General features: G+C 46.2%; 1 protein-coding gene across 1 annotated transcript; it reads left to right on the top strand.

Annotated features, from left to right (window-relative positions):
* Positions 1–2922: 2922 nt before the first annotated feature.
* Positions 2923–22108, top strand: LOC102073038 (chymotrypsin-C-like). Its single transcript, XM_074558286.1, has 9 exons — positions 2923–2977; positions 6244–6437; positions 20256–20372; positions 20461–20558; positions 20645–20770; positions 20852–20997; positions 21070–21215; positions 21841–21993; positions 22091–22108. Exons 1-9 carry the CDS (start codon positions 2923–2925, stop codon positions 22106–22108), a joined length of 1053 nt encoding a protein of 350 aa, XP_074414387.1.
* Positions 22109–22169: the final 61 nt, after the last annotated feature.

Below are 22169 nucleotides of genomic sequence, written 5' to 3'. Positions count from 1 at the left end.
CCCACATGTGCCATGGGGACAGTTGTTTGGGCTGGGAGTGCAGGACCCTGGTGTCACAGCCTGTTGTGCCTGTCCTTGTGCATTGTGTCCCATCCTCAGAGGGGCTTTGGTGGACGAAGGAGTATTGTAGATCAAAGTTAACTCTGATGATGGAGAGAGATTCATGAGGAGGACTCCTAGGATATCAGAAAGGTAATTAATTACTTTTTTATACTATTCCATATACATCTAAACTGAATATGCCGAGCACTCACTCTGCACACAACGTTTACACTGCCCTGAATCTCCTGACTGTCAGCCAATACTCTTTTTGTGTGTTGGGACTGTGTGTGTTGGCTGACAGTCAGGAGATTCAGTGGCAACACTCACTCACTCACTTCACACTCGCTTCACTCCCTCAACACAGACAGCTCCGACACACACACACACTTGGCCCTGATAGGCCAAGGAAACAAAACATCCTCACTTTGGATAAGCAATCTCCATATTGCATTCTACTTTGGCACAACACAGGCACTGCAAGTTATAAGAATTGTGTTTTCCCTTTCTCTGAGGTTCTGAGAATATGAATCTCAGAAATTCTTGGGAAGAATTGTGCCTTGCTTGTCTCTGTGAAGAGAAATGTGGCAACACCTCACCCCTCTTCTTATAATAAAAAGAAAAAGGAGCTGCATTTGTAATTCTTCTGCTGGGCCCTTGGAGAAGAGAGAACAGTCACATCTGGAGAGGTTTATCCATGGCCAATTGAAACCTCAATCAAGTGCTGACATAGAATGATCAAGGAGATTCTTTACCTGTAGAATATTTACTTCTATTTTATCACAAACACAAGGTTTACAATATCAGGAACCCAAACCACCATGCAAAGAAAGTTCATTGTTTCAAGTCCAAACAGCTCCATTTCAGGAGATGGTCTATTTATTCACTGGAGATGTTGCTCTTTGACATTCCTGAAGATCCTGGTTCTGAAACAGACCTGTCGAATCCTGAAACAGAGAATTGCTAAAGAAAATCATTATTAACTTTTAGAAATCCAAAAGTACTAAAAAATCTCTGGAAAACCATGGCCACAGCCTATAATTCAACCACCTGGGCCAAGTCTGACTCATGGCTTTCCAGCACTCTGGACTGAAAATGAGAGGTCAGCCTTTTCCACCTTTCTTTTTTGTTTTCTTTTTTTTTCTCAAAACACCAGCAGCAGCAGAGGGGGTTTGGACCCTGCATGGCAGAGTGGGGCTGAGCCCCTGGCCCTGGTCCAGGTGGGTGGACCAAGGACCCCAGACCCAGCTCACGGGACAGCGGCCCGGGCCCGGTTACCGGCGACCCAAAGCCACCAAACCCGGCGGTGGGCTGGGCAGGGGTTCCGGGCCAGGGGGATGGGCCAAGCAGCCCAGACCCAGCCTGTGAGGCAGGGTCTTTGTTCTCACAGCCCGCCCCCACCATGCTGCGAGTGTCTCGGCAACAGGAGTGGCCAAATGCCTTCTCCCTCTCCCCCCAGAACCGCTGGTGCCGGCGGCTGGGAAGGGGAAGCTTTCTCGGGGATGGGGCACCCAGATCTCGGGGTCCCGTCTGCCCAGAGCAAACAAGTGTCCTCCACTCCTTGCTGCGCCGTTCTCCCCCACAATACAAACAAGTGTTGCCCAGCCCTCTGATCAGTGGCACCATCCCCTGGGAGCTTGGGACCAGAAGCAGCACCTCCAGAAACCACACCCTCCACGCCACTGGCACACGCGAGGGGAACCAGGCACCCCAAATCCCAGTAACAACCCGCTGACCAACCCAGAGTCAGCCTGTGAAAAATACTGTAGTATATGGTACAGATAATTCATGCTATTAATGTATAAAATATTGTAAGATCCAAACTATGTCTTTTAACCACCCTGGCTGGGAGCAGTGTCTTATTCATATACATCTAGTTCCTGGACTACGTTGAGATAACATCGGGGTCTATAACGTAAGAACAGAAGCTTCCAGGGCGATAACCACCGGCTTCCCTGGGTCCCCGGGACCACTCAAGAGTGATTATTGCCTCAATGACTACATCTATCGTAGCGCCACCCTGATACATGTGAATGCTGACTTTCCCGAAGTTCTCTGACAATATCTAGACACCTGGACTGGATCTTTGTCTACCTTTGCACATGTAAAGCCACGGTTATGCATGTGAAGAGACACAAAGAATGTTTGGTCATCTCTGCCTCGGGCAGAATAAACTGTATAAGAACTCGCTGTGCGAAGCAGCATTCGTGAACAGGGGGAGACTGACATTCGGAGGTCAGATCCGTGTGTTCTCCCAGCGCCGAACCCGGGCTCGACACTGCCCCTTGGCTGTGGTGGTTTTTGACAACCGAAATTCAGTCTCGCAGACAAATTAATGTCTGCTAAATTTTCTTATAAATTTGGCTCTTGATTTGATCATTTATAACAATACCCTGTCCCAGGAAAACACTGAGTTTCAAAGTGTTCAGCCGAGAGGCGCCGGCTGTGAGCAAACGAGCCGTGCCTCCCCTGGGGGACAGGCTGGCGTCCCTTTCCACAGTCCCAGCTCTCACCACAGGGGCAGCCTCGGGACAGCCTGAAAAACTCGGGAGGGAAGCTGGGCAGGTTGCAGGTGCAGCTGGGGGTGGCGGGGGCGGCAGGATCGGCTGCAGGAGCGGCATAAGCGTGCAAGGAAGCCCTGCCGCAGTCTCTCTTGGTTCCAAGTGGGGCGGTTCCGGCGCGGGCTCTGCTGCTGAGGGAGGGGTTGGCAGTCTGGGTGCAGGCACTGAGGCAGCCGCCACTGGAGGTGGGGCTGCGGGAGGCATGTGGGGAAGTTCTGTGGGCTGGTCGCTGTCCTCAGTGTCTTCTTGAACAGGAGCCGGGCCAGTGGGAGATGGTGGGGGTTGTTGGGGATTGTCCCTAGCTTCAACATTTCCCGCCAGCATGGCAGGCAAGGGCAGGGCCACTGTGGTTGCAGCCATGATGAACCGTGCTGAAGGTGGGACGGTGGGTGGGGCCGGCAGGGGCAGCAATGCCACCACTGGAGCAGCAGGCGGCCCTCTCAGCCCTAGAAGGGGCAGAGGAGGTGGCCCCTGCACATGTTCCAGGGAGTCAGATGAAAAACTCTCCACCGACACCTTGAGCAGAACCTCCTCTCCCTGCTCTGCGCGGGTGGACAAGCCAGCGGCGGCGACTGTCCTTGAAGAGTCTCTTCTCCCGCCAGCCATGGTAGGGCGGGCAGGTGGATCCCCACGCAGGGGGAGACGTCCCCCCACATCCCTGCCGGAGGCCCTCACAAAGTCAGAAACGCTCTTGAAATGAAGGTAGTCCCCTCTCACAAATACGAAAAGCAGCTCCCAGGTCGGCAGCTACCGAGTCCATTGGAAATGCCTCAGAAAATAAGCACCCAGGGCATTCCACACTGGGGTGTCCCAGGAGGAATTCATGCCCATGGGGAGCCCATGGCGTTTGGCCCAGCCAAAAAAACTCATAAAGTTCTTGCTGGGGCACAAGAACTCCATGGTCACGAAGCTTGACCTCCCAGAATTCCAAAGTGAATCTCTCTCCCCATGAAAATTGAGTGCTCATGTCCACAGACATGTCTTCCCAAAGTCAAAGCCCACCCAATCGGGCAGTGTCTGCCAGAAGAGTTTCCCCCCACCCCTGCTTCCACGGCTCGGGGAATAAACATGGTCGGAAAAGAACGGGTCTCCGCCTAAGGAGACTTAGGAAAGGGGTAGTACCTTTCTCTCAGGGGAAAGCAGGCGGCAGCATCCAGCATCAGGGTCCTGCAGGGTCCTAGAGGCTTTTCCCACCCGTTCCACGAAGATCCCTGGACACGCTTCCTGGGAAGAATTGGGCCTTGCTTTCCTCTATGAAGAGAAGTGTGGCAACAAAGGAGCCCTGGAAAAGGCCCCATAGTGCCACAAGGCTCTCTGCTGGGGCGTCAGCCCTGCCCCAACCAGCCAGGCATGGGCATCCTCCCACAGTGTGTGTCACCCCAATAACCTGGGTCACCCTGCCCAGGAGGTGGTGAAGAGTTGTGATCCCTCTCAGTGAAGAGCCTTTTTCAAACGTCCAGTCTGTCCTTGGCCACAGCTCCAGGCGTTCCTTTGGGTCCTGTCTCTGGTCACAGAGAGCAGAGATCAGGGCTGCCCCTCAGGAGGAGCTGCAGCCTCCAGAGAGGTCTGACCTCAGTCTCCTCCAGCTGAACAAATCAACTGTCTTCCACCTCAACTACTTTTAATCTCTATGGCTGCATAGAATTTCATTAATATTTGTTATACTTATATGTTGTCAATTATTGTTATATTCTGCTCATACAATTTATAACTGACACAGTAAATCTATAGCTTAACCTAAAGAAGTGTAAGCTTTATTTTTATTAAATGGCTAACATCTGATGTACACCCTATAAGATGTGTCCATTATTAAGTATTTAACAATATGGGAGAAAAAGGGGAAGTTTAAAAGAATACAACAAAACTTTGTGAAGTTCATTACTTTTACTTCACACTTGAAATATAAGTACTCATACAATGCCTTACATAAAAATTTCATGTTATTAGTGATCTTTACCCACTCCTGGGGATGAGAGCTCAGGACACCCAGGGACACATGAACAAACTCCCCTGACACTGAGCAGCATCCCAATGCTGATGGTTCAGAGCATAGGGAAGCTCTGCCCTGACACATGGTGCCAGTCCACATCCTGGGCTCCCCTCAGGGGCATCCAGCAAGGAGGAGGGAGAAAAGCAGTGGGGCCCAAGGAGTAAGCCCAAAAGAGCATTTCCCTATCTGTCCCTAAACCCCACTCTCCTTCAGTTCCACCACACACCCCAACACCACAGCTGAGCCACTGCGGAGCTCCTGCTCTGCTCTCCCCTCCACCCAGGATGTCCAAAGAAGGGACAAGCCACTGCAGTCCACATCATGGAAGAAGGAAAAGGACAAGACAGAGACATGTGGAGACCCTGGGGGGGCATTCCCTGGTCTAGGGAAGCACAAGAAACTTCCCTCAAAAAGCTGTTAGACCCCATTGGCTCCTTCCCCTGTTCCTTTGTTCCTATGTCCCTGAGCCACTCTTTCCCTGCTCCCTGACTGACCCTCATCTTTGTACTGCCTCGAGACCCGGGTCAGCCCCCAGACTCCTGCAGAAAGAAAGCTGGACCCTCCATGTGTGTGTGTCTGGGACCTGATCATCTCACCGCGTGGCTGAATAAAACATCTGTGGATATTATGCAAAGGTCCTTTTTGCTTCCTTACCCTGGATTATACTAGCAGCAATTCAGCTTGCTACAAATGGCGCCCGGACAGGGACCTCTTCTCCTGGAAAACATCTGCACTACACCAGCTCAAGAATTTTGTTGTCTTACCCCAGTGTGTTGAGTTTGAAATTTTAGTTCCTTCCTCCTTTTACTCTTGGGAAGACATTGGGTTTAGATGGAAACAACACTCATCCACCAGAACAAGAAATTCACCTCCACCTTAAAAAGTCTTTTCTTCAAGAAGATTTTGGTTTTTCAGAGGGGGAGTTAAAGTGTTTTGAACACTGATTATTTAAACATTTATATTTCATGGAACATAATCCTAACCAATGACTTTCTAGAAGTAGTTTGGGAAAAATTAAGACCTGAAGAAGACTTCCATAAAGTATTCTATCCTTTTTTTAATATGATGATGATATGCATTCAGAATCTTGAGGAACAGTTAAAAAATAGCGAACCCCAACTGAGAACCCCTTCTCCAAGCTCTTCCATCTTTACTGCTGATGCCCAGGTTTGCTGTCACTGCATGGCCACAGCTGCGTGTGTGGTTGCATTCACACGCTCAAGATGGTGGAGACCACATGGCAATGGCAGTCACACATCTCCTCCAACAGTTTCCACAGTCTCAGGAGTGAGGGAGGGGAGGTCAAAGGAGCGGTGTCTGATTAGCAATGTAAAGCTGCACCAGTTTCTTACAACGAAGCGGAAAGAAACCCCACGGGCACTTGCATTTCTGGAAAGGACAGAAAATAAAGAATGGATGTGTTTAACTCAGTTGCTATAGCACCACAAGATGTGGCATGGGTGCCAAGAGCCATCCCCGCTCACACTGAACAGCTGCCTCCGTGGAAAACCCGCAGCCGAGCCCAGGTCACAGCAGCCCACAGCACTGGGGCAGAGGGTGGGTGGGTGAGACCAGCAGGTGGGCAGCCCTGCCAGGGGATGGCTCAGAACTGCAGACCTGGCAGCGAAACCACCACCCCCTGCCTGCCCGCAGAGCCCGCACCACTGCCAAAGCTCTGTGCCAGCAGCGCCCGTGGGCATCAGCTGAGAGAGACCCCTGAGACAAAGCCAGGTCTCAGTGTGGCCACCAGCCCCGGGAGCATGTTGAACCCCACACGGCAGCGCACCAACCTCAACACCATCAGCACATCCAGCACCAGCAACACCAACACAAACCCACTGGCAGAGGTAAAAAGTCCTTGCCATGAATGTTTTGGGGACAGTAAAGTGGTTCAATGTAAAAAACACAGTGTCATCACCTGGCATGATAACAAAGAAAATGAGTTTGTTCATCAGACTGCTATAAAAAAAGAACAACCACAAGAAATACCTCCAAGTCTAGGAGATGGAGAAATTGTTGAATTTCATATAATACAAGGAAGAAAAGGCCCCCAAGCAGCTGATGTGACAGGACCTGGTTATTGCAGTGACTTGTGAGGGTTCCTCAGGGTGAGAGAGATGGACGAGAATCTTGCTTCATGATCAGAAGGCTGGATTTATTAATTTATGATATATAATGCATTATGACTATACTAAAAGGAATAGAGAGACAAGTTGCAGAATCTGCTAAGCTAAGAATAGAATAGGAATCTCCCCAACAAGGTTCTGTGTCCAGGCAGAAAGCAGGACAATGTCTCCCGTGAGTGGTCAGTAAATCCAAACACTCACAGAAGACCAATCACAGATGCACCTGTTACATTCCACAACAGCAGATAATAATTGTTTACATTTTTCTTCTGGGGCCTCAGCTTCCCAGAAAGGACAAATCCTAAAAGAAAGGATTTTATGAAAAAATGTCTGTGACACCTGGTGGAGCTCCAGTGCAAGGTAATAAACATGCACCAAACTGTAAACCTGCGAAATATTACCCACGTCATGGAAGTCCTCCACACTCCTATCAAGGAAATAAAATCCAAAACCAACAACCAAGCCCCAGCAACAGTCTAAAAGCTGAAAGAGCACAGAACCCTGATGAGTCATCCTCCTTCCAAGAGTCCACCTCCACAATGAAAGAACCTTCCAGTTCAGTAAGTCCCACTTCTTCTAATACTCTTCCCCAATTCCTGTGGCCTCCCTGCCCTCCTCCCACCTTCCCCTTTGCCTTTCCATTGTCCTATTACCCCTTTTTTATGTTCCCACAAATTCCTACCACCTTTTCCCCCTTCCATGGTCTCCCTCCACTAAACCCTTTCCGCAGAGTTCCTTCGTAATACCAGAGGGAGGGTGACTGGGAGGGAAAGAAATGAAAGTTTCCCTAAAGTAACCATCCTTTTCTTAAAGTTAATGATTTCTATCTGGGGTTTCCAACAGACACACCACCACCTACACTACCTTGTACAGGGCCAATTACAGCCAAAAACACTGCCCCAGGTGGCAGAGAGCCAGTCCCTGCTGAAGGAACCTTCTCCTGACATGGTTTCCTGATAAGCCATACTAAGAAAATCCCACATCCCTCCCGCCAGCTCTAAGAAAATCTGTTTGGACACTGGGGACTCAGAATTGCTTGCATTTTGAAAATTGTCTTATGAGCACTTTTAATTGTTTTTGTCATTTTGTGTTGATTCGAATTGATCCTTCAGAGAAGCTTTCTTAATAATATAAAAAACAGGGAATTGTGGACACCCTGGGGGGGCATTCCCTGGTCTAGGGAGACACAAGAAACTTCCCTCAAAAAGCTGTTAGACCCCATTGGCTCTTTCCCCTGTCCCTATGTCTGTCCCTAAGTTCCTGAGCCACACCTTCCCTATTCCCTGATTGGCCCTTATCTTTGTACTGCCTCAAGACCAGGGTCAGCCCCCAGACTCCTGCAGAAAGAAAGCTGGACCCTCCATGTGTGTGTGTCTGGGACCTGATCATCTCACCACGCGGCTGAATAAAACATCGGTGGAGATTATGCAAAGGTCCTTTTTGCTTCCTTGCCCTGGACTATGCTGGCAGCAATTCAGCTTGCTACAGAGCCATTTGTGCCCAAAGTCAAGCACCAGCTCCCTGCACCCCCAGCCCATGGGACAGCCCAGTCCCAAGGCTCCCTTGGTGAGAGAACTGGGGAAACAAATGAGGGCAAGTGTCTGCAATGAAGAGAGATGGGGAAGACTGATTCAGTGATCAGAATCTGATTTTAATAGATACAATAAGTAGCATGTGAAAAATAGAAGGGCAATTTAAAACATTATGTTATCAATTTCTTAAACATTGTACTATTACTTGGAGTCTGTAGTATTTGGCAAGCTTTATTTTTTAAAGTGAGAGCTTTAAAAAGCATTTCCAGGTATGATTTCAAGTTCACTTTAAAAGGAGATTTAGGTATTATAGGTCCAAATTCAGCAAGTCAAAACTACTTGAGTATAGTTTTGGTGTAGAAAAGTTTCTCTGCTAGTTAAGACCAGGACTTGGCCAAGTGTCCAGGCTTATAAGTGGAAAAATCTCTTTAATTTATTTTAGAAACCTCTTAGTAATAGTAGTTAGAAAAATAATCTATGTCTTATATATAGCTATACAAAGATACATGAAGGTTTGTAAAGTAGCTGGTTTTGTCATTTAGCATTAGTTAAACAGTTAAACAAAGACACATAGCAAATTAATAAAGTAATGCTTGTTATAAAAATAAGTGAATTCATATCATAAGATTAACAGCATAATCAGGGTTACTAATACATCAGTAGGAACTCTTATAAGAAATTGAGATTATAATTGAAGTCTTTAAGAAATTGAGGTTATATTTTCCTAGACATTTATGACATTAAAGCAAAAAAGTAAAAAATAAAGCATTAAATAACCCACAACTAATAGCAGTCATAATATGGAGACTCATTTTCCAGTACTACTTACAACAAAATAAAATAGCAAAAATTGTTCTTATTGCTATAGAAAAAAGTTGTATCTTGTAATGTAAATGAGCAAATTTGACAAAAATTAATTCAGGCTTTATGTGATTCACTTGTATAGCAAATGTAATAGCAAAAGTAATTGAAACAGGTATACGTCAACAAAACTTAAAATCAACTTCACTAAAACTTAACCTTAATAAATATATCTAAAAGAACTTATAGTTAGCACCACTGAGACTAAACAAAAATTAATCTTAACTGGAATTAACTTATTTAAAATCTATTATTACAAAAAGTTTACTGAAAATTTGTCAAACAGTTAAACATTGTGAAAAATGCATATTATATGATTGGCTCTTTGCAAATATTAAAATGAATACTATATGTGTTATCTTGGAAAGTTATGCTGTGTTAATCTCTTTTAAGTAGTGTGGTAAATATAGTTTTTAGGCTATAGCATAATATTGGATAGAAATTCTGTGATGTAAGATATTTTTTGTAACTAGCGCAAAGAATGGAAAAGATAGAGATAGAAGAAAACAGAGAACAAGATTCTGAGAAAATAATTATTGCCTCCTTATCAGGAAGGCCCAGACTTTGAGGAACCAAAGAAGATTGATTTACAAGATGGAGGAGGGAAGCTGAAATTAAGCAGAAACTCCCTAGTTTGAAAGGAATGTTTGAATCATGTATGAAATATATGAATATGCAATAGGCTATTGCTTTTAAGGTGTAATCCTTTGTTAGCAAGGTGTGCCTCTTAGCAGAATGCCAGGCACCCAGACATCTGTAATTCTTTGCTTTTTATTGTCTCTTATTGTCCTAATTTTTATTACTATTTTCATTATTATTTTATTACTATTAAATTTCTAAAATTTTAACACAAGTGAATGGCATTTTTCACAACATCAAAGTAAACAACATGCAAGTAAACAACTGTACTGAAATATTCACAATAAAATTATGTTGTTAAAACTATGGGTAAAAAGCAAGCACTTAAAGCTGACAGTGGAGCTAAGTCTCAATTACTGCAGATTTAGTTCAAGGTTTGTCTTGCATGTCAGCTAAAGATTCTTGAATTTACAATTTATTTAATTACTCTCAGTGAACTATGCAAGTTTGCTATGTTACTAATATCTAAGAAGACACCATCTCTATAAAAGCACCTTTGAATTTTTCTAGTAACAATCCTGTGAAAAATCACAAGTTATTAAAATTAGAAGATAAATCTCAACACTGGCTGGTGCCAGGAAGGGGTGGCTGCACCCCCTGCAGCAGCTCTAAATATTGCTTGTAGGATGGATTTAAGTTTGGCTTATGTGAGAGTCTGTCTGAATTTTCCCTCATCTGCCTCACGATTGTCATTGGGGACCACTAAAGAGAAGACCCCCCCCTGTCTAGAATATCTTGCTTTGAAGGAGAAAATCACATGCCAAAGGCCCCGAGATCTGTGTTTTCACAAGTGTGTTTGCTGTATGCTAAGAAGGGGCACCATGCCCCGTTTGCAACAACAGCCTTGGGAGCTGTCCCAGCTCTCGGCCTGGCTGGACTCTCCTGAGTTTCAGGTGGTCTCCCACAGAAGACCCTCACCTGTTTTACAACCACCGTGACAGACAGACTGGGATGTAAGGAGCCTCTCCATCAAGGACTGAGACATGAAATCCCTATGTGAAAAGGCCCCTCTACTCTTTCCAAGGACTGGAACTGAAACCCCCAGCCCGGGGGAGGTGTGTGGAGGAGGCAAGCTGACCAAAGCGAGATGTTGGCCTGCAGGCTGTGACCACTGGACCAGGAAAACAATGGCTCTCATTTACTGCTGAGAACATGGACTACCTGTTACATCTGTTATGTTTGTCCAATTATCTCATCATAAAAAAAACCAAACTATATTAAAAGTAGTAGCAATTTTAATTGAATAGTTAAAAATATATATATAAAATTGGATACAATATAATTTGATTAAAATAAGGGATAATTTGGTTCCAATAATAGCGCATAAGCAAAAGATAACCACGGGGTATGGAGGGCAGGGTTCTGGGGCCCTTGCCACCTCACGTACAAGCTTGCCAAGTGAAAATCCCCCCTTATATGCCATGTGTCAATACCATCTCCTCCCATTTTCGGTTCGTCATATCTCTATCTCCGCCCTCATTACCACCCTTATCACGTGTGTGCCACCACTCGGTTTGGTGGTCACACAAGTCTTTGGGGGTGGTTTTGGATGAAGACCTCTCCTCTTCCTCTTTGTCTTTTAATTCACCTTTGGGTTACACATGCGCACCAAGCCAGTACAATGTAAGCCAAGACTAACGTATCACTGCATCTACATATCAAGGCAATAAATCCCTTATAATTAGCATTTTCTGGGACCCAACCAGGCTCTTGGTCATTTTTAGCAACTGTAACTTCAGCTTCTTTCCTGTGGTCCTTAAGGACATCTGCTGGGAAGGAGGGGTGGAGCCCCTCCTTTCCCTCTCTGCTTTGGCATTACAACTTCTAACTATTAACTATTTTATTATTCTCAAATATTAATTACTGTATCAATATTGATTACTGTTTCAATTTTTATCAGCACGAAGCATACCTATTTATCACACATCTATTTCTTATTGTATCTGTTTTCCACTCCCCCCAACAAATTTCAATAGAATTATCATAATAAAAACCTCTGAGTTAGCTAGAGATTTTGAGACCTCCCCAGCGTAACAGGCAGATCCTTGAGTTGACTGGACCAAAGGAATTCGTCTCTTCGTTGGTAGCTATGTCCCCCTCTCTGTCTCTCTTTATCTTTTTCTCTCCCTTAATCCCTCTATTGCATTTTGCTGTGGTCATTCAATAAAGGTGCATTTGTTTTTATTATTACAGCAAACTCCCTTGTACCATGTCAGTTCTTTTGCATCTTGAGATACTCCTATGAACCACCACGTTATCCGTTCACTAGGACGGATCGTGACAGCTTAGTAAGAGTAACAGGATATAAACATTGAAGGCTAAAATAAAAAAATATTTAGTTATATAGTACTAAATGGCTGTACCGAAAAATTCACAACAAAATACATTGTTAAAAAAACACAAGCAACTGGTAATATACCAGTTTGACCCGGGCTAGGTATCCCTCAGGGCTTTAGATCTGTATGAGCTGTGGCTTTTGATACCTGGGTTGCTCCTTCCTGTTGTATTCATATTGTTGTTATCCTATTTCTAGACTCTCATACCTTCTCACACGCAGCTCTTCACAGCAGTGTTGTTGTTGTTGCTTTTCAGTCAGGGCTCCTCTCCAGCTCTCCCTGGCTGCCCCACCCCCTTTTATCCCAGCTACCTCCACGGGCTACAGCTGCCACCCAATTAAGGACATCACAGCTGCGGCCCATTTACAATAACTAGAATTGGGGCAGGGTCACTTATACAATACAGAGATCTTTTACTGCAATACATATATTTACTCAGGTCCCTATATTTCCCCCTGTTCTTTTAACAATTTTTCAATTACACAGTTACAATATACATATCTGTCCCAGCTCTAAGGCTGCCACAGCTCTCATCTGTCTTGAATACATTGAATACATACATATCCCTTGATCTTTCTGTCCCAGCTCTCAGGCTGCCACAGCTCTCAGCTGTCCTATCTTCCATCACAGCTCTTCAGGCTGCGTGTCTCTATCACATCGGGGTCACCAATTGTTGTATTCATATCATTGCTATCCTATTTCTAGAGTCTCATACCTTCTCACACGCAGCTCTTCACAGCAGTGTTGTTGTTGCTTTTCAGTCAGGGCTCCCCCACAGCTCTCCCCGGCTGCCCCACCCCCTTTTATCCCAGCTAACTCCAAGGGCTACAGCTGCCACCCAATTAAGGACATCACAGCTGCGGCCCATTTACAATAACTAGAATTGGGGCAGGGTCACTTATACAATACAGAGATCTTTTACTGCAATACATATATTTACTCAGGCCCCTATACCTTCCAACGCTTCAAAGTGCCTGGGGTTCTTCAGCCAGGGACCATTATGGGGTTGTGAGTGTCCCCAACGACTCCTATACAAAATCTGAATGCATGAAAATTCTCCACTGTGTTAACACATCCCTCCCCCATAAAACCAGGGGGACAGGCAGCACAAAATGTTTAACTGTGGCTGTCCACCCATCAAGCCCTGTTATTTGCACTGAGTGTTAGCTTTGCAGGCTTTCAATATTCCCACCCATACAAGAGAGTTAATGGCCACTCACTGGGCCTATGGCTTTTTGAGATAATAGTCACATTGGCTCTTGTATCAATGAGTCCTGTTAGGAGTGTCTCTGCCTTTCAGAGTCACTTTGCACTGGCATGTGGGACGCTGAGAACTGTGGAAGCAAAAAATCTGTGGGCGCCCTGTAGAACCAAAACCCCTCTTCTCAGTTATCAGGGATGCAGATAGTGGTGCTGCAGGGAAAAGATGAGTTGGGCTATCATAAATATTTTTTCCTGACATGCAGGAGGAATGATGAGGAGGACTCCATGTTGTCAGAAGGCTAATTTATTACTTTATTATACTATATTATATTAAAGAATACTATACTGTACTGTACTGTACTATACTATACTATACTGAGAAGATATTTACTGAATGCTAAAAAGATAATAATGAAAACTCATGACCCTTTCTAGAGTCCCGACACAGCTTGGCCCTAATTGACCATTGAGTCAAAACAACTCACACCGGAGTCCAATCAAGCAATCACCTTGGGTAAACAATCTCCAGACACATCCCACATGAGAACAACACAAGAGAAGCAAATGAGATAAGGATTGTTTTTCTTTTCTCTGAGGCCTCTCGCTGCCTTTCATCTTCCCAGGAGAAAAACCCTGGGCGATGGAATAATGTTCAGAGAATGTGAATGCCACATTTGCCTATATTGCTCCTGGCCAGGACTACACAGGGCGGCTGGAGAGTCCATGCTAGGAGCAGAGTCAATAGCTCCAGGGAGAACAAACAAAGATTGCATACGCTGTCCAGGTGGTCTGAAAACTCCTGTGGGAAGCAAATGAACAGATGAATCAAGCAACATTACTGTGCTGGAGGTTGCCGGGTCCATTCTTGGACTGCCTGGGGTGGTTGGTCAGTGACACTCCGGCCGGGGCTCCTGTGGTCTAGTGAAGGCTGCCTGGGGCAGCGGCTGGGCTGAGGTGTGGTCCACTCTGAGGCATGGGCTGGGGCATCTCCCTCCTCACATGGTGCCACACTACAGCTCCGGTTTCTCGGTATTGGACACCCTTCAAAAGCATACTTAGACCGAAGTTGATTGCAGCACCAAGGGCAAATACCAGGAGTTTTGGATCTGACCTTGTGAAAAGTACATATTACATAATTGGCTCTTTGCAGACATTATAAATGATCAATCGTGAGCCAAATTGTCAAAAATTTTGGAAAGATTTATTAATCTATTTGTGCGATCGAATTTCGGTCTCCGAAACCACCACAGCCAAAGAGACAGCGTCGAGCCTGGAATCAGCGCTGGGTGAACCTAGACCCAACCCCTAGTGTGTCAGAGTCTCCCCCATTCACGAATGCCGCTTCTTGCAGCGAGGTTTTATACAGTTTATTGTGCCCAAGGCAAAGATGTCCAAATTTTTTTTTGTAACTCTTCACATTCATCGCTGTTCTTTTCAATGTGCAGAGCTGGACAAAGACTGGTTCCAGGTGTGTAGTCAGAGTTGACGGGCTCTGGGGAAGCCATGTATTCAGATGTATAGATTTGGCGCCGCTGAATATCTTGATTGACGCAATCAGCAAGGCAATAATTGCTCTTAGGTGGTTCCTAACAACTCGAGATACCGGTGATCATCATCTATTGGAATATGAATCCCAATATTACCAGTTAGATTGTGCCTGGGCCAGTCTGACCCTCGCTGCCAGGCCAAAGGCGGCAACTGTGGTGTATCACCCCAGAGACACCTTTAGCTTGCTGGTGGTTGCAGCCAGGCACTAAACAAGTCCAGGCTTGTTAGGAACTCCATTTACCTCAGGAGGAAAGCTTCAGGCGATGGTGAAGAGAAAAAGGAGAGGATTCTGCTGGAGGGTTATATCCAGAGGTTTATTCCATGGTTACAGAGGTCTGAATCTTGGGAAGAGCTCCAACAGAATGGCGGCCGCATGGCCTGATTCACCTTTTAAGCTCCCGGGGCAGGGAGAGGGGAGGGGACAGGTGAGCCACCAACCAGGTGGGAGGGGCGGGGTCTCAAGGGACGAGGGACACCTAGACAGGCCAATGACCTCTGGGCCTGAGGGGCATCCTTTGAACTTGACCAACCACACGACGCCTTGTTGGAAGGTTAAGCCTGATTGACAGGACTCACTCAGCAAGGGACGAGGGGGGGAGGGGAAGAGGGTATTGGTACACCTGGGGAAGGGACCTGAAAGTTTAAAACACACCGCAACAATCATCCTGGAAGCTTCTATCCTTATGGTAAAGTGTCGATTGTTATTTTAGCTTGTGTCCAGGAATTTGTTATAATCTGAATAGATAGCTGCTTTTGGGCCAAGGTGTTCAGAGACATAGTTATGGATTTCTACAATCTTTTATACCATACATCAATAGCATGAATTATCCCTACCATATATTACAGCAGATACTAAAAAGGAATACTATATGTGTTATGTTGTATTAACTAGTAGTGTAATATATGTTTTAAAATAATTTGTGCTAAAGGAAATTAAAAACCACAGCATTTCGTGTATTAAAGCCAGTATCAGGCAACAATGAGTAATAGTGTAGTAGCGTAGTCTAGCAATAGTAGTAGTATAGCAGTAATAGTAATAAGTGATAAGGATGGAGATTCAAACACCAGGAGGATGACTGTCTCAAGAAATGTATATTTCAAGGGATTTTTTCGTCTGATAAGACCCCAGCAGTATTCACCAGTTCTAAGAAACACAGCACCAAAAAGGAAAACACTACAATAATATGCTAAAGAAGGGCCCCTTCCAAAGCCCAAAAAACTGTATAAAATGAACCCCTTAGATATGACATTTGGAGACACACGGGGAATTTGTTGAGATAAATCCTGGGTATCTCTGACTCCGATCGCCTGGCTAAGAGTCAAAGTGCTTTTGGCTTTTTCTGAATTTATTCTTTGATTATTTAATAAATTTCCTTAATTCTTAAATTGGAGTATTCATTTATACCAGTAATAGTGTATTTTTAAAGTAGTGGGGTAAATATAGTTTTGGGTTATAACAATGTTAAAATAGAAACTGTGCGATGTAAGATACTTTTTTAACTAGCTCAAGAAAGGGGTGAGATAATCAAGAAATTCTTTGCACAGAGATAACAGCAACAAGACACCTAAATCCCCAAGAGAAGAATTATTGCCTCCTTATCAGAAAAGACCAATTTTTTTTCCATCTCCTTCCTGCCTGTGAGGAGCCAAGAGGATTAAGGGGGAAAAGTTGACAATAACCAGAGAATACCCTCTGTTTGAAAAGAATTTATGCATCATGTATGAGCTGTATGAATATGCAACAGACTATTGCTTTTAAGGGTTAGTTCTTTGTTAGCAGGGGTGCTTTCAGGGCTTAATTGCCCTAGGAGAGCATCTGAACATCCATATTTCTTTGCTTTTTATAGTCTTCTATTGTTCTAACTCTGATTGTCCAAATTCTTATTGCTCTAATTCTTATTACTATTTTTATAACCATTTTATTACTAATAAACTTTTAAAATTTTAAAACAAGTGACTGGAGTTTTTCACAGGCCTCCCTCTTTTCAAAACAGTCCTTTTTGCGAATGCCAAGATTTCCTGCACACAAAGAAAGTTTGGGGGTCCAAGTCTTTTTCTTTTAGATAAATGGATGCATTTATCACAAGGGTCAGGAGGGAATGGATCTCATAATCTGAGTCTATCGGCCCTGGATCAAAGGGCTCCCCCTCCTCACTGCTAGAGCCACTGTCAGCAATATAAACTGCTAATGACTGTGAGAAAGGATGCCTCCCCCTCCCTTGTCTGGGCAGGGGTGATAGCTGCAGCTGGTCTTCAGACCGAGGTGCCAGTTTCAGGTGGGCAGGGAGACTCAGAGTGAGGAGAGACAGAGCAGGGTAGGGGGCCCACAGCATCCGGTCACTCTTGCTTCTTCAACATCTTAAAAAGTATTCTCCAGGACGGGAGTAAAAGTGACTGAAGGTCCTGCTTTGCCATGGGGGAGTCATGCCTGCCCAGAAGGGCGAGCATGGTTTCATAGATGTCTCTCTCTTTGGACATTTCCTTTCCCATTTTTAGTTCTTTTTTTTAGTTCCCCTGGCTCAGTCGCAGCACACAGGTGACTGTGGGCCCAGACACGGTTCTCTTACCACCACGATCTCTTGGATTTCTGTGGTTGAAATGGCTCCCAAGGTATTAGAAAGTCTCTTTTTTTCCCAGCCCGTGACCAAAGAAGTCAAGATTTGTCAGTTCTGCTTTTCAAGGTTATTTTCTCTTATCTGTTACATTCCTCTGACCTGCTGAGATCTGTCGAGCAGATCAGTTCGTGCCACACTGACCGCCCTTGGGGTGTAAGCTTTGTATACTAAGAACTACATGTACTTTATTTACAATAATTTTCCAATACCTATCACCTATGTTAGACAGTCTGTCTCTATTCTAAACAAATCAGTGTCACCATCACAGCAGAAGATGGAGGACAAGAAGAAGAAGAAGGACAAGACATGCCCAGATCCCTCCATCTTGCCTCCTGAATCCCCATTCTGAATCACCAAAATTCTACTTTTTCACACTGTGACAAATTAACTATCATTCTACTCGAACTCTTGTGGCTTGTAAATCTTCATACAAAGTTGGTAATTGTTTCCATGGGATAAAATTGAAGGCACAGGTGTTTTTGACTCCGTGCCAATATCTCTAAGCCCCCTGTCAGGGTCTCAAGCCATCCAGGGCAGCCAGAGGAACATCCTGGGTTCTGACAAAATCAGTTCAAGGGGCTCACCGACTGCTGCCATTGAGCCCAGTTCATTTCCTCACACGGAGGCACCAATTGTCAGCGATGGAGAGAGACAGGGAGACTGACTCGGTGATCAGAATCCGATTTCATTGTGGCATACAAACACTTATATACTATTTTAGGGAGACTAGCAATGTGTACTACAGTGATTAGGTTAAAATCACATACACTAATTTATGTGTGAAAAATGCATATTTTGTGATTGGCTTTTTGCAAATATTGAAATGAATATTATATGTGTTATGTTAGAAAGTTATGCTGTAATAATTTCTTTAAGTAGTGTATTAAATATAGTTTTAGGTTATAACATAATGTTAAAATAGAAACTATTATATGTAAGATACTTTTTTTAAGAGAGGACTCACACCAAGATAGCAGCCACAGGACACCTAAATCTTTCAGAGAAAAATAATTTATAGCTCTCTTATCAGAAGAAACAAACTTCTTCCTGCCTCGCTCAGTCCTGAAGACACCATTAGGATTAAGAGGAAGAAGTTGAAACTGACCAGAGAGAATCCTGTGTTTGAATGGAATTTATGCATCATGTATGAGGTGTATGAATATGCAGTAGGTTATTTCTTTTAAGGGTTAATCCTTTGTTAACAGGTGTCCTTTTTCAGGCTTATTTTGCCCAGAAAGAGGCACCTGGACTGTGTAACACTTTGTTTTTATTATCTTGTATTGTCCTAATCCCAATTGTTCAGATTTTTATTACTCTAATTATATTACTATTTTTTAACCATTTTATTACTATTAAACTTTTAAACTTCTAAAAACAAGTGATTGGTGTTTTTCACATATGAATATAACAGCATCACTTGCTTGCAGAGTTGAATGGGATTTTCTTTTTCCGGTAAAGCCATCTGATGGAATCCTACTGCAATCTAGGTCTAATTTACAAAGTTCCTTTTGCTTTTGCCAAGGCATCCTGTAATCAAATCTCTTATGTTAACTAGGTCTGAAAGCCATCTTCTCTCTTGTGTCTCCTAACATCCCAATAGGGAAGAGTGCAAGGTCACCTTTCCTAAAAGAAAACCGGTCCAAGGGAGATGGGATCAGCACCACCTGTACACCCAGGAGCTCTGTGCAGAAGTAGCAACACAGAACAGGGCCGTGGGGAAGGGGGCACATGTGCCAGTGAGTTCTTGGAAAACCTTGGGCAGAGGCCAGGCCATTCCATCCACATCCTGGCTCCTGCTGGGCCCCCTTGGAGTGCTTGGCTGGCCCGGGCTCCTTCTGGCAGAAGTAGCCACACATGTCCAGGTGCTCTTCTCCAGCCACATGTGGGCATTGGCCTCTACTACTGCCCTGGGGCACTCACCACCAACCAAAGATACAAATATACAAAAAAACACCCAAAAATAGACTTCTACAGTTATCTTCAAACCATAAACACAACAATCTAAAGTGACAACATAAAGGAAAGCAAAAACCACCCAAATCCCCACGCATGCAATTGGCAGTCACACATGGCGCAGCCACTCACCCCCAGGCTTTCCTGAGCACAGAATGTTCCACCAGCACCCACAATGATGCCACAACCAAGGCAGCAGCCAGGAACAAGCACCCAGACATGACAAGGATGGGTACACAAGGTGAACAAGCACTGACAGGGACTCAGAGATACCCAGTGATGAGCATTTCAGGAAAGGGAGCACCTTATCCCTGGGAGACAGAGGGGCTGGGGGCAGAGAGTGTCCTGGGGAAGTCACTGCTCAGGGCTGGGGGGCAGCAGGGCTCCCCAGCACCTCACTGAGAACATCATGGGTGGGGAGCTGCTCCAGGAGGGAGTGACCCTGTGCCCCAGCAGGGACCCTGCCTCTTCCCAGAGCAGGGCCAGGTGTCCCCACCATGTCCCAGCATGGTGCCAGCACATGAGGGGCAGATGTGGCCATTCCCAGGCAAGACCATGAATGTGATAAGAGCAGGCAACGGGACTAAGGACCCCCTGTGTCCAGAGCGTGGGACAGTCCCCACGTGTCAGCAGCAGACAGGGACACTCCAAGGTCCCCAGCAGTACAGACACTATAAGAGGGGTGAGTGGCCCCACCACAGCACCTTTCCTCTGCACAACCATGCTGGGAGCAGTCTGTCTCGTTGTGCTGCTGGGCTACGGTAGGTGCAGGGCATGGGGAAGGGTCAGGGCAGGGGGAACAGGACCGTGGCGCCTGCCCTGGCTCTGGGCACAGGCACAGGCAGCCTCTGATGTCCCTTTGCCGGGTGTCACACAGCCTACGGATGCGGTCAGCCGGCCGTGCCACCACAGCTGAGCTCCCGCGTGGTGGGCGGTGAAGACGCTGTAGCCCACAGCTGGCCATGGCAGGTGAGGGGCACAGGGACAGGGATGGGGACAGGGATGGGTACAGGGATGGGGACGTTCTTGCTCTGACCCGGTGCCTCTGCCCCCCCAGATCTCTCTGCAGTACAGCCGCTCTGGATCCTGGAGCCACACTTGTGGTGGGACCCTCATTGCCCCCCAGTGGGTGCTGACAGCTGCCCACTGCATCAGGTAGGTGGGTGTTGGGGTGCTGGGGGGCATCTCTGCCATGCAGGTAAGATATCTGTGGGGACTGACACTCCCTCTCTCCCTGGCAGCTCTTCAAAGACCTATCGTGTGGTGCTGGGCAAGCAGGACCTGTCAGAGGCTGACGAGCCTGGTTCTGTAGCCGTGGCTGTGGAGAAGACAATTGTCCACGAGAAATGGAACTCCATCCTTATCATGTAGGGATGGAATATATCCAGGAGTGGGTGGGGGGCAACAAAGCTGGGGACCGCTGTCTCATGGCTGATGTCCCCCTGTAGCAACGACATTGCCCTGGTCAAGCTGGCAGAGGAGGTGCAGGAGACTGACACCGTCCGTGCCGCCTGCCTGCCGGCTGCTGACAAGATCCTGTCCAACAACTACCCCTGCTATGTCACCGGCTGGGGACGCGTCAGGAGTAAGTGGAGTGTCCCCGGACGGTCCCCAGGGGTCCCTGGGCAGGGGGTGTGCAGAGTGTGAAGTGTGACTGTCCTTGCAGCCAACGGGCCCCTGGCTGATGCCCTGCAGCAGGCTCTGCTGCCCGTGGTGGACTATGAGACCTGCTCCAAGTGGGACTGGTGGGGCAGCCTTGTGCGTGACACCATGGTGTGCGCCGGCGGCGACGGCATCGTCTCTGGATGCAACGTGAGTGTGGGCACTGCTGGGTGGCACCTGCCCCCAGCCCAGAGCAGGATTGAGAGTGGTGCTGGAGCAGTGCAGGGCAACAGGTTCCATGAGAAGCACAGGAGGGGAAGGGATGGAACTGCAGTGGAGTGTTGGAATAAATCAGCCAAGACTCCATGTTCTTCATGCAGAAAGTGAATTCTTTATCCACAAAACTCATATTTATAGGAAATATCAGAAGGCACTGTGTTAAACTTAGTTGGTCAGCAGTACAGTGAAATTCAGGTCACTGGCTGGTAAGCACTATTGAATAAGTCTACCAAATTTTCTCTCTCTAGATATGTTTCCATTTTCCCTTTGTGGGTTCTCATGGGACAAATCTTATTGTTTACAGAGGTGCATTTGTTTTTCACCCTCAGAATAGATTGTTGTGTTAAACGAACTTCTCATTCACAAAATAGCTTAGCTGCACTCAGAAGAAATGACAGGCCAGCTTTGGCAATTTTAGCACAGCAAGGTCTGACTTCACAAGGCCTTTCTTTTATAATTCTTCTACCTGTCTATGACAGTGGTGGGTCCTGTGTGGGATGTGGGGTGTGCCAACTGGGTGCCCATGACTGATGGCCCACACTGTCTGTCTGCACAGGGCGATTCTGGGGGCCCACTGAACTGCCAGCGCGACGATGGGGTCTGGGAGGTCGAGGGCATTGTCAGCTTTGGCTCCGGCCTGAAATGCAACATGAAAAACAAGCCAACAGTCTTCACCAGGGTGTCCGCCTACATCGACTGGATCAACGAGGTGGGTGTCCCTTCCTCCTGCCCTCTGCAGGTTGGCCACACTGCCCCTGCCCTGCCAGAGGTCTCACCATGAGCCTCCCCGTGTCTTTCTTTGGCAGAAAATGAGCGCGAACTGAGGACACAGCATGGAGCACAAGCACTGACTGTGATAAAAGCAATAGTGCTAAGCTGGTCTCG

The sequence above is a fragment of the Zonotrichia albicollis genome, chromosome 25, assembly GCF_047830755.1.
Source record: "Zonotrichia albicollis isolate bZonAlb1 chromosome 25, bZonAlb1.hap1, whole genome shotgun sequence".
NCBI lineage: Eukaryota > Metazoa > Chordata > Aves > Passeriformes > Passerellidae > Zonotrichia > Zonotrichia albicollis.
This window is presented reverse-complemented; position numbering and strand designations above follow the sequence as displayed.

Bases quoted from the DNA above. Each gene is read 5' to 3' on its own strand.
- LOC102073038 (XM_074558286.1), top strand. From the start codon at position 2,923: ATGGCAGGCAAGGGCAGGGCCACTGTGGTTGCAGCCATGATGAACCGT. The intron at 20,373-20,460 runs GTGAGGGGCACA...CTGCCCCCCCAG, and splicing joins CCCACAGCTGGCCATGGCAG to ATCTCTCTGCAGTACAGCCG. The intron at 20,998-21,069 runs GTGTCCCCGGAC...CTGTCCTTGCAG, and splicing joins ACGCGTCAGGAGTAAGTGGA to CCAACGGGCCCCTGGCTGAT.